The sequence below is a fragment of the Eptatretus burgeri genome, chromosome 3 (genome assembly GCF_056783735.1).
Source record: "Eptatretus burgeri isolate ZD-2024b chromosome 3, Ebu_testis_v1, whole genome shotgun sequence".
In the NCBI taxonomy this organism is placed as follows: domain Eukaryota; kingdom Metazoa; phylum Chordata; class Myxini; order Myxiniformes; family Myxinidae; genus Eptatretus; species Eptatretus burgeri.
This window is the reverse complement of record NC_140963.1, coordinates 141,977,204-141,993,726: the sequence shown is the minus strand read 5'-3', so window position 1 is coordinate 141,993,726 and position 16,523 is coordinate 141,977,204. Positions and strand designations below refer to the sequence as shown.

Here is a 16,523-nt window from a genome sequence, read left to right as displayed (position 1 = left end):
AACAGCATGATATAGTTGAGTGAGGTTTCAAACAGTATTATATAGTTGAGTGAGGTTTCAAACAGTGTGATATAGTTGAGTGAGGTTTCAAACAGTGTGATATAGTTGAGTGAGGTTTTAAACAGCATGATATCGTTGAGTAAGGTTTCAAACAGTGTGATATAGTTGAGTGAGGTTTCAAACAGTGTGATATAGTTGAGTGAGGTTTCAAACAGTGTGATATAGTTGAGTGAGGTTTCAAACAGCATGATATGGTTGAGTAAGGTTTCAAACGGTATGATATAGTTGAGTGAGGTTTCAAACAGTATGATATAGTTGAGTGAGGTTTCAAACAGCATGATATAGTTGAGTAAGGTTTCAAACAGTATGATATAGTTGAGTGAGGTTTCAAACAGTGTGATATAGTTGAGTGAGGTTTCAAACAGTATGATATAGTTGAGTGAGGTTCCAGTGTGATATAGTTGAGTGAGGTTTTAAACAGCATGATATAGTTGAGTGAGGTTTCAAACAGTATTATATAGTTGAGTGAGGTTTCAAACAGTGTGATATAGTTGAGTGAGGTTTCAAACAGTGTGATATAGTTGAGTGAGGTTTTAAACAGCATGATATAGTTGAGTGAGGTTTCAAACAGTGTGATATAGTTGAGTGAGGTTTTAAACAGCATGATATAGTTGAGTGAGGTTTCAAACAGTGTGATATAGTTGAGTGAGGTTTCAAACAGTATGATATAGTTGAGTGAGGTTTCAAACAGTGTGATATAGTTGAGTGAGGTTTCAAACAGTATGATATAGTTGAGTGAGGTTTCAAACAGTGTGATATAGTTGAGTGAGGTTTTAAACAGCATGATATAGTTGAGTGAGGTTTCAAACAGTATTATATAGTTGAGTGAGGTTTCAAACAGTGTGATATAGTTGAGTGAGGTTTCAAACAGTGTGATATAGTTGAGTGAGGTTTTAAACAGCATGATATAGTTGAGTAAGGTTTCAAACAGCATGATATGGTTGAGTAAGGTTTCAAACAGTATGATATAGTTGAGTAATGTTTCAAACAGTGTGATATATTTGTTTCAATCTACATTGAAACAAAAACTCTTCCTCCACATTCTTCTTCACTTATCATAATGGTGAGTGTCATTCAAACCTGTTTCTCATATCGATTAGATTCAGGAATCATTTGCTCTATTCAATACTTTTTTTTTTCAACCTTTCTATCATACATATAACAGTAATATATTGCCCTATGAAACAGTATTTCTGATCATACACTGCCTTTTGCTCCACTTGCAAGACAGGTGAGAAAAGGATACAAAAAAGCAGCTGATATTTCAATAATCAATTTGCGTGATTTTTCAAAGGGTGAACGTTAATTTTTCGCCCGGTACCCATTCTGGTTCTCTATAAATATTAGTTAACTAGAATTAGATAATTGAAAAAATTGGCGTGAAAAACAACTTTTATCTCTGCTATCATTTGTATTAAGAAATATATTCCTTTTGTTGTTCAGTAAAACTGTAATGTTTTAGAAAAATTTACAATATCCGTGAATACATGCTTCGTATTTAATATTTCTTTTCAGCTGAATAAACTCATTTATGATTGGTCAGCCATCATCATTATCAGTCAAATCATGTTCGACCTGCTTGAAGGTCTTCATCGTCAACTTCCACGCTGCTGTGCATCTCACTCCATTGATGATGCAAGTGCATTTGGATGGCCGGCAAGATCGAGCACACTTGCATCACGTCAGACATAGAACGACTTCTGGAGCTGGGGAACCTGTCATCTACTTGACATATGGGTTGCTGTCTCCACTTGCCGTCCATCCATGCTCTTCAATCGGGCTGGGAATATCTGGACAGTTTATAAAATTCCTTTGCCAGATGGCAGCCTGATAGTTTGCTCGACGTGTCTGTTGCAGAAGTGTGTCTTCACATGACGAAATCTGTCCAGACTCGATTTCTCCTCTGCTGCAGAACATTTAATTTGGTATCGCAGCTCATTGACTTCATTCACTTTGGTGTTGTGGCAGTAAAGCTGACATATGAATTCTTGAATGATGTTGAAAACTTCATTTGGATTATCCTAATTGGTACCAAGTGCAGTGAATGCTTTCTTAACCTTTGAGAATGTAAGAGAATTTTCAAGACTTTCAACTTCCCTGTCCAGCAAATTCCCATGGAGGAAGTCCCAATAAAGCCATACATGCATCTCGTCCCGTTGCTGCAGCCACTTTTGTGATGTCGAGAAGCCCTAATGAAGATCTGGTTCCATGTCGTATGACAATTTTGCTGTTGATATCTCCGCTAGGTCGAAAGCAAATGATGAAGACATCACTGTCTTCTGTGACATAAATCAAATACATCAAATACCACAACAATCCTGTCATTTCCTTCACTGGCATGAAGGATCTGCACAAAGATGTGATCAGAGAGTTCAATGAATGTGTGATTCTCACCCTGAGGTTTCTGGATGAGTCCCATTGCATCAATTATTGCAGCACATGGACGAGGTACTTCCTCAGCTGGTGATACTTTTCTCTCTAGGTGTTTCGACAGAACAGCTTTATTCGTTCTCTTCATGGTGCCGTCAGCATTTGCTAGTGCCCAAGGTAAAGACCTAAGAGGGTGACATAGGACATCATGCATTTCGAGTTTTCTGTTTTTGGGCAATGAGGACCATGTTCCCAAACAACCTTCGATCAGCTTTCAAGGCTATTTCTTTATTTGTACCTTTGACGATTTTCTTTCTCATCTTACTGAAGGTTTTCATTTTAAGTTTCTTTATTGTGTCATGGAAAGAGTCACCCTTTTGAAGCTGCTGCTCTTGGAAATATTTATATACCTCTTCTCTCTTTTGACACGCTGTCAGCAGGCCAACAGAAACATCAGATGCTGCCACTGTGACAAGTGGAAACATTCGTAAGATCTGATGGATCTTTGCCAAATGGGTTTGTCCAGTTGTTCTCTCAGAGGTCGACCAAGGAAGCAACATCAATCATATCTCGATTTTTTTGGGATATCTCGATTTTCATGGTCTTGGGTAAAAACACACAACACCCCTTGATGAGACCCCCATCAACAGCACTCCGTACACATGCACACAATCACCCATCAATGCTCAAGCTACCCAAAAGTCCTGCCAACATCCCTCCACCCCTCTATCTCCATAACTTCCAGGTATCTATCTAATTATAATTTAAACTTATCCACTGTTTCTGCTGCCACGACTTTTCCAGGGAAACCATTCCATACATTAACTACTCTCTGAGTGAAAGTCTCCTGCCTTGCTACCGTCTTAACTCTGCTCTTCTTTACTCTCAAGCTATGGCCCCTGGTCCTATCACTGTCTACTCTGTTGAATAATTAATCTGCACTTATTTTATCTTTACCTTTCATTACCTTCAAAGGGCGGAGGAGCTCCTTGTGAGCCAACGGCCATCCATATCTAGTGCCCAACTGTGTCTGCGGAAGCCCTCCTGCAGTTGGGTCACTTCTTATTAGGAGGTTGGTGGCAGGATTTGCACTCCGGCCACCGTAAAACCCTTCATTCCGCAAAACGCAAAAACGCAAAAAAATCTGAAAACCCACTCCGTGGGAGTACCTCCTGTGCAGCTTCCCTTCGCAGGGCAGCTCACCGGATGACGGGATTGGGGCAAAGCCTTCGGGACCCCCAATCTTTGATAGGAGGGAAACCACGGGGTAACATCCCTGGGTCAGATTGCGGGAGAGTGTGTCGGAATGGTGCTGAGGTGTCGTCCACCAGACGGCGGTCTCCTTGGGTTAACCTGAGGCGGTCCCTTCGGGTGGGTGCCTGGAATGTCCTATCCCTAAGAGAGGATGATCACCTGTCTCTGTTATCATCTGAGCTCAAGCGTTTGGACATCGGGATTGCAGCTCTCTCTGAGGTTCGGAGACCGGATTGCGGCGAGATAATGGTGGGTGGTTACACCTACTATTGGTCTGGTCGCTCTGATGGTTACCATACCCAAGGAGTTGCTGTAGCTGTGTCCAATAAGCTGACCCCAATGATAATTGAGGTAACACCGGTCAACGAGCGTATTATGAGATTAAGGATTCGTCACTCCTTAGGTGTCATTTCCCTGGTCTCTGTTTATGCTCCGACTGAGGCGAGTGATCTCACCGTGAAGGATGCATTCTACGCCACACTCGAGTCTGTGGTTGATCAGTGCCCCAGACGAGATACACTTCTAGTCTTGGGGGATTTCAATGCATCGACTGGAACTGATAGGGACGGTTATGAGGTGTGTGTTGGTCCCCATGGGTCAGGAACTATGAACCAGAATGGCACTAAGTTCCTTGACTTTGCAAGAAGTCATGGACTTAGGGTGGCTGGTTCATGGTTTCAGCGCCCACAAGCTCATCGCTGGACTTGGTATTCCAACGCTGGCGGTGTGGCAAAGGAGATTGACCATGTCCTCATTGACGGTCGTTGGAGGATGATCCAGAACTGCAGGGTCTACCGGAGTGCTCAGTTCCTCAATACTGACCACAGGCTTGTTGTAGCAACTCTAAAGCTGCACCTTAAATCCTGGAGAATGGTACCATCCCAGCCGAGGCTGGATGTTGCCAAGCTCAGGGATGAGAGAGTAGCTGAGGAGTTTGCGAACAGGCTGAGTGGACACTTGGGGGGTCTGGGTGCTTTGGGGGGTCCTGAAGAGTTGTGGAGCCCCTTCAAGACCACCGTCCTTGATGTTGCCGGTGGATGCCTTGGAGCTCACCGCAGGGCAAAGAAGAATTTTGTCTCTCAAGGGACACTGGATACCATTGACCAGAGTCGCAGGGCCAGGCTGAATGGCAGAGCTGAGCTGTTCAGGGAGCTGAGGCGTAAAACTGTACGTGCACTGAGGGTGGATAAGGAGGCCTATGTGCGAGGAATCTGTGAGGGGGTAGAGCATCACCTGTGGACAGGTGATTCTCGTCCCGCTTACAGGGGAATTCGCGCATTACGTTCATCCAAGCCCATCCCTTGGAACACTACAGTTCGAGCAGAGAGTGGTAGGCTCTTGACAGAGGAGTCTGAAGTGAAGGCCCGCTGGGCCGGTTACTTTGAGCGGTTGTACCAGGCTGATCCCCCAACTGTCGAGTTGGACGTCAAGGGTGTTACAATCCCTGTTGCTGACCCTCGAATCAACTGTGGTCCACCTATGCTTGTGGAAACACGGGCTGCGGTGAACCAGTTGAAACGGGGCAAAGCTCCAGGGATCTGTGGCATCCATGCCGAACTTCTCAAGGCTGGTGGAAATGCTGCACTCGTGTCGTTGCATGCAGTTTTGTGCTCTACCTGGAACACAGGCATCATCCCAACTGATTGGAAGAGGGGCCTTGTTGTCCCTCTCTGGAAAGGGAAGGGTGATCGCCAAGACTGCAACAACTACCGAGGGGTGACGCTGCTCTCAGTGCCGGGCAAGGTCTTTGCTCGGATAATTCTTGATAAGGTTCGCCACCATCTGCTTGAGCACCAGCGTCCAGAGCAGTCAGGCTTTACACCAAAGAGGTCAACGATTGACCGTATCCTTGCACTTCGTGTCCTCACCGAACGCAGACGAGAGTTTCGGCAGGGGCTGCTTGCAGCCTATGTTGATCTCTGTAAAGCGTTCGATTCAGTGAATCGGGATGTCCTCTGGAGGATTCTTGGTCTTCGTGGGGTGCCACCGAAACTGATCGATCTGATGTCTGAACTCTACTCTGGTACTGAGAGTGCTGTGAAGTGTGGTGGTACCATCTCTGACTTATTTCCAGTTGTTACTGGAGTTCGTCAGGGATGTGTACTTGCCCCCACACTTTTCAGCACTTGTATGGACTGGATTTTAGGGAGGATGTCGGAGAGATCAAGTTGCGGTGCGTCATTTGGGAATGTCAAGATCTCGGACCTTGACTTTGCAGATGATGCAGTCATCTTTGCGGAGACTTTAGACATCCTCTTGGGGGCCCTCGAGGTGCTGAATGAGGAGTCGGAGCCGTTGGGATTACGGGTTTCTTGGGTCAAAACTAAGATCCAGGCTTTCGGTGACATCTTGGATGCTGCTGTCCTGTCTGTGTCTGTTTGTGGTGAGGATGTTGAGGTCGTGGAGAGATTCACTTACCTTGGCAGTCATATTCATGTCTCTGCTGGCTGCGAGTCAGAGGTCAATAGACGTCTGGGTCGGACCTGGGGAGTCATGGATTCACTGGATCATGGGGTGTGGCGCTGCCGGTACCTGTGCGGGAGGACGAAAGTCCGAGTCTTCAGGTCCTTGGTACTTCCAGTCTTGCTCTATGGGTGCGAGACTTGGACTCTGACCAAGGATCTGAGACGGAGACTTAATTCCTTTGGTACCAGGTCTCTTCGGAGAATCCTTGGCTATCGCTGGTCGGATTTTGTGTCCAACGAGTGGTTGCTGAGAGAGACTCGGATGAGATTTGTTACCTGCATAGTCCGTGAGCGTCAGTTGCGGCTGTATGGACATGTGGCTCGTTTTCCTGACTCTGATCCTGCTCACCAGATTCTCTCAGCGAGGGAGTCTCATGAGTGGAGGAGGCCAGTGGGTCGACCACGTCCCTCATGGTTGCAACAGGTTGACCATCATCTCAAGGAGATGGGGATGGGCCTGGCATCTGCCTGGGGGATGGCCAGACGGAGGCCCCTGGAGTACCGGCGGAAAGTGGACGCAGCGACGTGCTGTTCTGGCACATGCTCCCATACCTGACCTGACCTGACCTTCAACATCTCCATCATTTCTCCTCGTAGCCGCCTCCTTTCCAGTGAATAAAACCCTGTCTCCTTCAGCCGCTCCTCATAGCTGAGTCTAGCTAGGCCCGGAATCAATCTTGCAGCCCTGCGCTGAACCCTCTCTATGGCACATATGTCCTTCCAGAACTGTGCTGACCAAAACTGCACACAATATTCTGGATGTGGCCCTCACTAAATTCCTATACAATGTTAACACCACCTCTTTTGATTTATAATTAATCCCCCTCCGATTACTACCTAAAACCCAATTATTTGCTTTACCTTCAGCTGCCTGGGACTGTGCTGTCTGCTTACCTTCCATATCCATTACCACCCCCAGATCCTTCTCCTGTGTGACATGCTCCAAAATTACCCCTAACATCATGTTATCTCTATTTTCATTCTTCTTCCCCATAAGGTGTTCTATGAACTCTCGAGTTATAAGTGCTTTCACTCAAACCTGTCTTCGAGTTTGTACTTGGAACCTCAATTTTGCAGGTACCTTACCTACCTGAAACCTCAGAGCACAAAAAGAAACTTTATAAAAATGAATCATTTTTCTTTTTGCATATTGTCCTTTCAGGTCCTGTGACTTGAGTGACATGGAATACCTGGATGAGGAGTTCCATCAAAGCCTTCAGTGGATGAAAGACAATGACATCACAGACATCCTCGATCTCACCTTCACTGTGAATGAGGAGGTGTTTGGACAGGTGGGTAACTTATCTTGTTAAAATGAACAAGTTGTGATAGCACAGAATGATAACTGTCATTTGTCTACATTCATGTCCCACTCCAGCTCGCTGTATGTTGATAAAAATACAAAAACATACTTTTCTTTCATTATTGTTTCTTCTGTTCTCTCAATACCTTGCTCTCTTACTTTTATGGTTTCCTTTGTATTGTCATTGAAATGGCTATCTCCCGATTGTGGAAGCCAAGTGGGGTTGGGACAGAACTCTAAAAGGAGGGAGGGGCATTATGGATGATGGAGTTTAGGATTGTGAGGAACAGCAAGTAATGTGGACATTGATGGGAAAGACACAAATATTCAGCCATTTATTTTGTACATACTATGTAGATTTCTCCATTCAACATTTCATCTCCATCTTTTGAGAAAAATATTTCTGAGATTCAGGTTTCTTCAGATAACTTGGGCTGGCAGGATGGCCTCGAGGTATGCACACTCACCTACAGTGCCTTCAGAAAGTATTCACACCCCTTGACTTTTTCACATTTTGTTGTGTTACAGCCTGAACTTAAAATACTTACTTTATGTGTAAAAAGAGACCCGTGGAACAAGCATCTGAAAATCTAAAATATTTTTGAGATGAAATACACTTTATTTTGTTGTTTCTTGAAAGTTGAGGCAACGCATGAGGAGCGTTGGTGAATATCCTGTTCATTTCAAAACTAGAAATGTCTCCTGGGCAGTGGCCATCACTGGGGCCTGATGTCACATTTTGGCCCTGTTGTGCAATGTCAGGTTGTCACCACGCACATTCCACTCCACATCCCTCCAGATCACTGAGCGGGAGCTCCGGCCAGGGGGGTCACACATGACGGTCACAGAGAAGAATAAGAAGGAGTACATTGAGCGAATGGTCAAGTGGCGTGTAGAGCGTGGAGTCGTTCAACAAACGGAAAGCCTCGTCCGTGGCTTTTATGAGGTGTGTTGCAATTAGATTGTGGGAATGTGGGTAGGTGAGAGAACGGTACAAATAATGGTGAGATGTTTGTGGTATTTGGCGAGGGGAATTCCCTTTAACTCTAAGTTTAGCCCGAGTGATGTGGAATACTTGCATGGGGAGTTCTTAATATAATGTATTATTTCTGATGTTACTGTTTTTACCCCTCAGCCCGAATTGGGCTGAAAAAGGGGTATTGTCGCCACAGACGTAGTCCGGCGGGCGTCCGGGCGTCTGTCAACTTTTGGTTTCTGTCCATTTCGAGGAGAACGCCTTGTCCGATTAAATCCATTTTTGCAGGGTATGTTGGGGTTGAGTGGAGGAAGCTTCCTTTCAAAAATGGGCGTGCTGCGATTTTCAATGTGGCCTCCATGGCAGCCATCTTGAAATTGGTTTCCATTGATTTTGAGGAGAACGCCTTGTCCAATTAAATCCATTTTTGCAGTGTGTGTTGGGGCTGGGTAGAGGAAGGTTCCTTTCGATAATGAGCACAATTTGATTCTCGGCTAGGCCACCAGGGGGCCAAAACTGAAAACCTAGAAATGGCTATTTCTCCTGAACGAATTGGCTGGATCATCACCAAATTTTTATCACAGGTATATCTGATGAGGATACATGAGATATAACTCGGGTTTTTGATTTGACCTACTTTTCAAGGTCACAGAGGTCAAAGGTCATACTTCGGTGTTCGGGCGTCTGTCCTTTTGGTTTCCGGCAATTTCAAGGAGAACGCCTTGTCCGATTAAATCCATTTTTGCTGGGTATGTTGGGGTTGAGTAGAGGAAGCTTCCTTTTGAAAATGGGCGCGCTGCGATTTTCAATGTGGCCTCCATGGCAGCCATCTTGAAATTGGTTTCCGTCGATTTCGAGGAGAACGCCTTGTCCGATGAAATGCATTTTTGCAGTGTGTGTGTTGGAGTTGAGTAGAGGAAGGTTCCTTTCGAAAATGGGCGCACTGCGATTTTCACTAGCCGCCACGGTAGCCATCTTGAAATCTGATTGATTTTTGATATGACGTCCAACGTGCTCTAACTGACTGCATCATCGTGATATCACTGCTTCCTTTTTCTATGCATGGGCTGAGGGGTTACGCCCGCTTTGCCGAGCTATTTTTCTACCTTTGTTACCCCACGCAAGCGAAGCCAACACTGGGGTTAAGCAATTGCCTCACTTCTGTCTGTCCGTCTGTCCGTTTACAAACCTGTAGTTTTGCAGTACTTTGACTCTGAATTTGTATCGATTGCACATGTGTAGAGAGTCGTGTGAACTACAGTGAAACCTCGCCATCCACGGTGGTTAAGTTCCTGTAAACCTCCGTGAATGTTGAAATCGCGAACGGGCAACAGTTTATCCCATGCAAGTCAATGAGATACGTTCCAGCCCAACAACATTTAAGTCCAAAATCATTCATAAATTTCAAAATATTGTTACGGTTGTGGAAATTCGCAAACCACCATTCAGGTCCCGTAGGTGAGATATTTCTGTAAGTACATGTGTAGTTAGCCCCAAACCCGTTGTTTAGAGGGAATAAATGTGATTCATTCGGGCTGCGACGCTTTGAGATAGCCGTTTTTCTGTTCTATCTTTATTTTGAACCAACCACATCTCAACCGCCATCACACAACAACCACCAACCACAAAGCCGCTTCACAACAACAACAACGCCAACAGCCATGATCTTTACCTTCACAACTCGCTCCCGCAAACATCGCATCACCGCCATTCCAAATGGCACCATGGCCATAAACCACCACCATAAACCCTCCACCACCTTCACCTCTCTCCTTCTGCGGCCATTCCCACACCACCTGTGAGCACCGAGCGTCGGGCGGTCCTGGGCTCGTACAAGACACGCGCCGAGCCGCGAGTGCAAAATGCGGCCTTTCCGAGGAGAATTCGGATCAGGAATGCTACACGCCCACTTCTGATCCGTCCAATCAGCAAGCGCGGGGCGGTTTGGTCCCGCCTCCAGGCGCGTCTGTGTGGAATCGAGATATGCAAATTCTCGGATCAGGGGAGATTCACGCCCCTTTTTCTCCGTCCAATGGGCGAGCGTGGCTCCACCCCCGAGCTCGTCCTGATCCGGAAATTTGCATATGGGTTCTCCTGCCGGCCTATAAAGCGCCGAGCGCAAGGCGAATCTCGGAGAGTCGGCCTTGGAAGAGCGGAGAGTGGCAGAAAAGGCAGAGTCGGCCTTGGAAGAGCGGAGAGTGGCAGAAAAGCGGAGAGAGTTTTGGGCAGAGGCAGTTTGGAGTGCGGAGTGGAGTCGGGAGGCGAGGGCGTCCCGGTGGTTTTCGGCAGTCGGCTGAGGAGAATTGGGGGAAGAGACCGAGGAGTTCGGGTCCGAGGCAAGGAAGACGGCGGTCGGCGACGAGGTCGCGGTGGAATCGCTCGTCACGGGACCCAAGCAAACCAGCTATACTCTTTCCCCAGAGCATCAACAATTCCCCCCCCCTTTTTCCCCCGCGCTGAGATAGTGCGAAAAGGGGTCCCCGTTCCCACCCCACTCCAAGCAGTGCCAACGAAACCCGTGACGGAGCACGAAGTCGGGGCACCGCCGCGCTGCCACATTTGCGGCTCATCACAAAGACACGGGTAGGACCCACCCGGTCTCGCGGACCTGACCGCTCTTTCAGGTCCCGCGCAAATATAGGCCCACAGGCCCCATCTGCCCCTTTGTCTTTGAGGGTGGCCTTTTCTTTTGTTTCTGTGTAAATGTGTGTGTGTGTGGCGCCAGTCTGGTGAAGTTAAACTGTTAAGGGTTGCCGTGTGTCCGTCTTATTCGGTAGTATCTCTGCGTCATTGTTTCTTTTGTTACATCTGCTTTTTGTGCATAATTGTTTTAATTGTATATGTGTGCTTTCCGTGTGCCGCGGAATAAATGTGCATCATGTTGAACTGTTTTCCCGTTTCGCTTAGTCTTTTCTTTAATTGAATCTCCATCTTGCTTCACGTAAGGGTTGGTAGTGGGCTTAATATGCCCGATAATTAATCGGAACTGTCGAGGCCGACGATAACACTGCTCGGTTATCCCGATAGTACGGAACGGGTCGCTTAAGCGGCCCGTGTCCGGGGTCGACCTGCGGCGAGGTGCGATCGCCCGGTCTACCCTCCGCGTGGGTACTTAGGTAGGTCGAGTTTGGCGAATAACCCTATCCCACGCGGGTGGCCGATTGGCACGATCGTGGTGAGGCCAAAGGCCTACCCGTGACTAGCTCCCAGCGTTAGTCCGAGAGGGTCACGACAGAATTGTCTGTCCGGTGGGTGACGTGCCGCGATTCGAGTCACGTGGCCGTTCGCACGCCGGCGGGCGCGAATTCACTACAATATGATATTTAATATTAAAATAAGAAAAATTGATTAAAATAAGATCAAATAAGTAACATTTCCCATCAATAAGAAGGCTTTTCTGCTTAGAGTACCTGTACACTACAGTACAGTGTTGTAATGAAGTTGTTGTTGTAATATTTAATATCGTGTCACCACAATCACCGAGTTTGAAGTTTCATTGCTTGGAACTTCCTTATCATTAGTCGTCTATAAACGACCATCTCAGTATTCTGGTGTATTTTGTGTCACTGACGGTGAATTCCGGTGTTTTTAGCAACGTTTGGGAAAAGTAAATCAATAAAATGAAGCCCGCTTTTGATTCCTACCAAGTCGCTTTTCGTCACCTCTAACTTGCCACGTCAGGTCAGGTATGGGAGCATGTGCCAGAACAGCACGTCGCTGCGTCCACTTTCCGCCGGTACTCCAGGGGCCTCCGTCTGGCCATCCCCCAGGCAGATGCCAGGCCCATCCCCATCTCCTTGAGATGATGGTCAACCTGTTGCAACCATGAGGCACGTGGTCGACCCACTGGCCTCCTCCACTCATGAGACTCCGTCGCTGAGAGAATCTCGTGAGCAGGATCAGAGTCAGGAAAACGAGCCACATGTCCATACAGCCGCAACTGACGCTCACGGACTATGCAGGTAACAAATGTCATCCGAGTCTCTCTCAGCAACCACTCGTTGGACACAAAATCCGACCAGCGATAGCCAAGGATTCTCCGAAGAGACCTGGTACCAAAGGAATTAAGTCTCCGTCTCAGATCCTTGGTCAGAGTCCAAGTCTCGCACCCATAGAGCAAGACTAGAAGTACCAAGGACCTGAAGACTCGGACTTTCGTCCTCCCGCACAGGTACCGGCAGCCCCACACCCCATGATCCAGTGAATCCATGACTCCCCAGGCCCGACCCAGACGTCTATTGACCTCTGACTCGCAGCCAGCAGAGACATGAATATGACTGCCAAGGTAAGTGAATCTCTCCACGACCTCAACATCCTCACCACAAACAGACACAGACAGGACAGCAGCATCCAAGATGTCACCGAAAGCCTGGATCTTAGTTTTGACCCAAGAAACCCGTAATCACAACGGCTCCGACTCCTCATTCAGCACCTCGAGGGCCCCCAAGAGGATGTCTAAAGTCTCCGCAAAGATGACTGCATCATCTGCAAAGTCAAGGTCCGAGATCTTGACATTCCCAAATGACGCACCGCAACTTGATCTCTCCGACATCCTCCCTAGAATCCAGTCCATACAAGTGCTGAAAAGTGTGGGGGCAAGTACACATCCCTGACGAACTCCAGTAACAACTGGAAATAAGTCAGAGATGGTACCACCACACTTCACAGCACTCTCAGTACCAGAGTAGAGTTCAGACATCAGATCGATCAGTTTTGGTGGCACCCCACGAAGACCAAGAATCCTCCAGAGGACATCCCGATTCACTGAATCGAACGCTTTACAGAGATCAACATAGGCTGCAAGCAGCCTCTGCCGAAACTCTCGTCTGCGTTCGGTGAGGACACGAAGTGCAAGGATACGGTCAATCGTTGACCTCTTTGGTGTAAAGCCTGACTGCTCTGGACGCTGGTGCTCAAGCAGATGGTGGCGAACCCTATCGAGAATTATCCGAGCAAAGACCTTGCCCGGCACTGAGAGCAGCGTCACCCCTCGGTAGTTGTTGCAGTCTTGGCGATCACCCTTCCCTTTCCAGAGAGGGACAACAAGGCCCCTCTTCCAGTCAGTTGGGATGATGCCTGTGTTCCAGGCAGAGCACAAAACTGCATGCAACGACACGAGTGCAGCATTTCCACCAGCCTTGAGAAGTTCGGCATGGATGCCACAGATCCCTGGAGCTTTGCCCCGTTTCAACTGGTTCACCGCAGCCCGTGTTTCCACAAGTGTAGGTGGACCACAGTTGATTCGAGGGTCAGCAACAGGGATTGTAACACCCTTGACGTCCAACTCGACAGTTGGGGGATCAGCCTGGTACAACCGCTCAAAGTAACCGGCCCAGCGGGCCTTCACTTCAGACTCCTCTGTCAAGAGCCTACCACTCTCTGCTCGAACTGTAGTGCTCCGAGGGATGGGCTTGGATGAACGTAATGCGCAAATTCCCCTGTAAGCGGGACGAGAATCACCTGTCCACAGGTGATGCTCTACCCCCTCACAGATTCCTCGCACATAGGCCTCCTTGTCCACCCTCAGTGCACGTACAGTTTTATGCCTCAGCTCCCTGAACAGCTCAGCTCTGCCATTCAGCCTGGCCCTGCGACTCTGGTCAATGGTATCCAGTGTCCCTTGAGATACAAAATTCTTCTTTGCCCTGCGGTGAGCTCCAAGGCATCCACCGGCAACATCAAGGACGGTGGTCTTGAAGGCGTTCCACAACTCTTCAGGACCCCCCAAAGCACCCAGACCCCCCAAGTGTCCACTCAGCCTGTTCGCAAACTCCTCAGCTACTCTCTCATCCCTGAGCTTGGTAACATCCAGCCTCGACTGGGATGGTACCATTCTCCAGGATTTAAGGTGCAGCTTTAGAGTTGCTACAACAAGCCTGTGGTCAGTATTGAGGAACTGAGCACTCCGGTAGACCCTGCAGTTCTGGATCATCCTCCAACGACCGTCAATGAGGACATGGTCAATCTCCTTTGCCACACCGCCAGCGTTGGAATACCAAGTCCAGCGATGAGCTTGTGGGAGCTGAAACCATGAACCAGCCACCCTCAGTCCATGACTTCTTGCAAAGTCAAGGAACTTAGTGCTATTCTGGTTCATAGTTCCTGACCCATGGGGACCAACACACACCTCATAACCATCCCTATCAGTTCCAGTCAATGCATTGAAATCCCCCAAGACTAGAAGTGTATCTCGTCTGGGGCACTGATCAACCACAGACTCGAGTGTGGCATAGAATGCATCCTTCACGGTGAGATCACTCGCCTCAGTCGGAGCATAAACAGAGACCAGGGAAATGACACCTAAGGAGTGGCGAATCCTTAATCTCATAATACGCTCGTTGACCGGTGTTACCTCAATTATCATTGGGGTCAGCTTATTGGACACAGCTACAGCAACTCCTTGGGTATGGTAACCATCAGAGCGACCAGACCAATAGTAGGTGTAACCACCCACCATTATCTCGCCGCAATCCGGTCTCCGAACCTCAGAGAGAGCTGCAATCCCGATGTCCAAACGCTTGAGCTCAGATGATAACAGAGACAGGTGATCATCCTCTCTTAGGGATAGGACATTCCAGGCACCCACCCGAAGGGACCGCCTCAGGTTAACCCAAGGAGACCGCCGTCTGGTGGACGACACCTCAGCACCACTCCGACACACTCTCCCGCAATCTGACCCAGGGATGTTACCCCGTGGTTTCCCTCCTATCAAAGATTGGGGGTCCCGAAGGCTTTGCCCCAATCCCGTCATCCGGTGAGCTGCCCTGCGAAGGGAAGCTGCACAGGAGGTACTCCCACGGAGTGGGTTTTCAGATTTTTTTGCGTTTTTGCGTTTTGCGGAATGAAGGGTTTTACGGTGGCCGGAGTGCAAATCCTGCCACCAACCTCCTAATAAGAAGTGACCCAACTGCAGGAGGACGTCCGCAGACACAGTTGGGCACTAGATATGGATGGCCGTTGGCTCACAAGGAGCTCCTCCGCCCTTTGACGTATCCACAAGGAACTTGCCACGTATCTTGTCAATGTTCCCCCATGAGGGTCTAATTCAGCGATTATGGCTGAAAGAAGTCACACGCTCTAAATGTTTATCCTCGTCACCATGTAAGGAACCTGGGGTGTGTTCATTTACCAAGTTCCTTGTGGACCGCTCCTCGAGTGGCTTCAGCACTCAAGCAAAGCAGCCAATTCAAACTCATTGATAAGGAACGGCTGGCTTGGCAAGCGCTAGCTAGCTGCTTGGTAACTGAACACAACCTTGGACATCTCGACAGCACCGGGTACGTACAAAACACCGACAAAAGGACATATTTATTTTTCTTTTGTGTTTTTAATTGAAAAATTCAAATATTAATCACGACTATTTTCGTTGTGATCAAAACGTACCTTGTTCAGTTTTCAATGCATTGTTTTAGTGTTTTTAAATGTACATAAACTCCGAGGTGATGTTGAGTGCACGAAAGGTTTCGAATATAAAAGTTCCTGACAAAGTATTCTCGTGTATTTTGTGTCGCTTCAGCAAAAAATCCCCGACAAAAGCAATGCTTCCATCACTCTCCTTCTTGTTCGTTCGTTCGTTCGTTTGTTCGTTTGTTCGTTCGTTTGTTCGTTTTCTCTCACTCCTCCCGCTCCCATATCCTTCCTTTTGATAATTATCGCATCACGTTCTCCAGCAACATAAACATTTCACATAACTTGAAAGAATGTTTCATGGAACATGTTCTACCCTGGCCTCCCGGCTAATTAATTACGCACGGAGGCATTTCACTACCAGCCCGTTCATTTACGTCGTATTACATCTCCGTGCACACGGGAAATACCTTTTGCTTATAAATCCTGTACTTGCACACTATTCAGCCTTGAAAATTCGGGCAAAATCGAAAAGATTTTCTTTCCTCTGCATCGTGGGAGCGTACTTTCTTTGGGCGGTGTACAAGAGACCGCTGCCGCAATCGCTGTGAACAAACCGTGCATTAGCTCGTTTCCTGTGCATGAGTTGTAATCAAAATGTACCTTCGATTACAACTCGCAGAGAGAAGTGAAACTCGAGTTGCGTGCACCAGAGCGAAACCACGTTTCCCCTCTTGACTGCCAAACC

General features: G+C 47.7%; 1 protein-coding gene across 11 annotated transcripts in view; it reads left to right on the top strand.

The window, feature by feature from the left end:
* LOC147031175 (E3 ubiquitin-protein ligase HECW2-like) overlaps positions 1–16,523 on the top strand; it is a 207,798-nt gene that overhangs the window by 169,929 nt on the left and 21,346 nt on the right. For all 11 annotated transcript variants that reach the window (XR_015056708.1, XM_085875988.1, XM_085875995.1 and 8 more), the window contains 2 exons: positions 7,312–7,441; positions 8,252–8,398. Coding sequence is in view for 10 of the 11 variants with exons in the window: in XM_085875988.1 (XP_085732114.1) it covers positions 7,312–7,441; positions 8,252–8,398 (277 nt within the window). In the remaining variant the exon portion in view is untranslated. The remainder of the gene's footprint in view (positions 1–7,311; positions 7,442–8,251; positions 8,399–16,523) is intronic.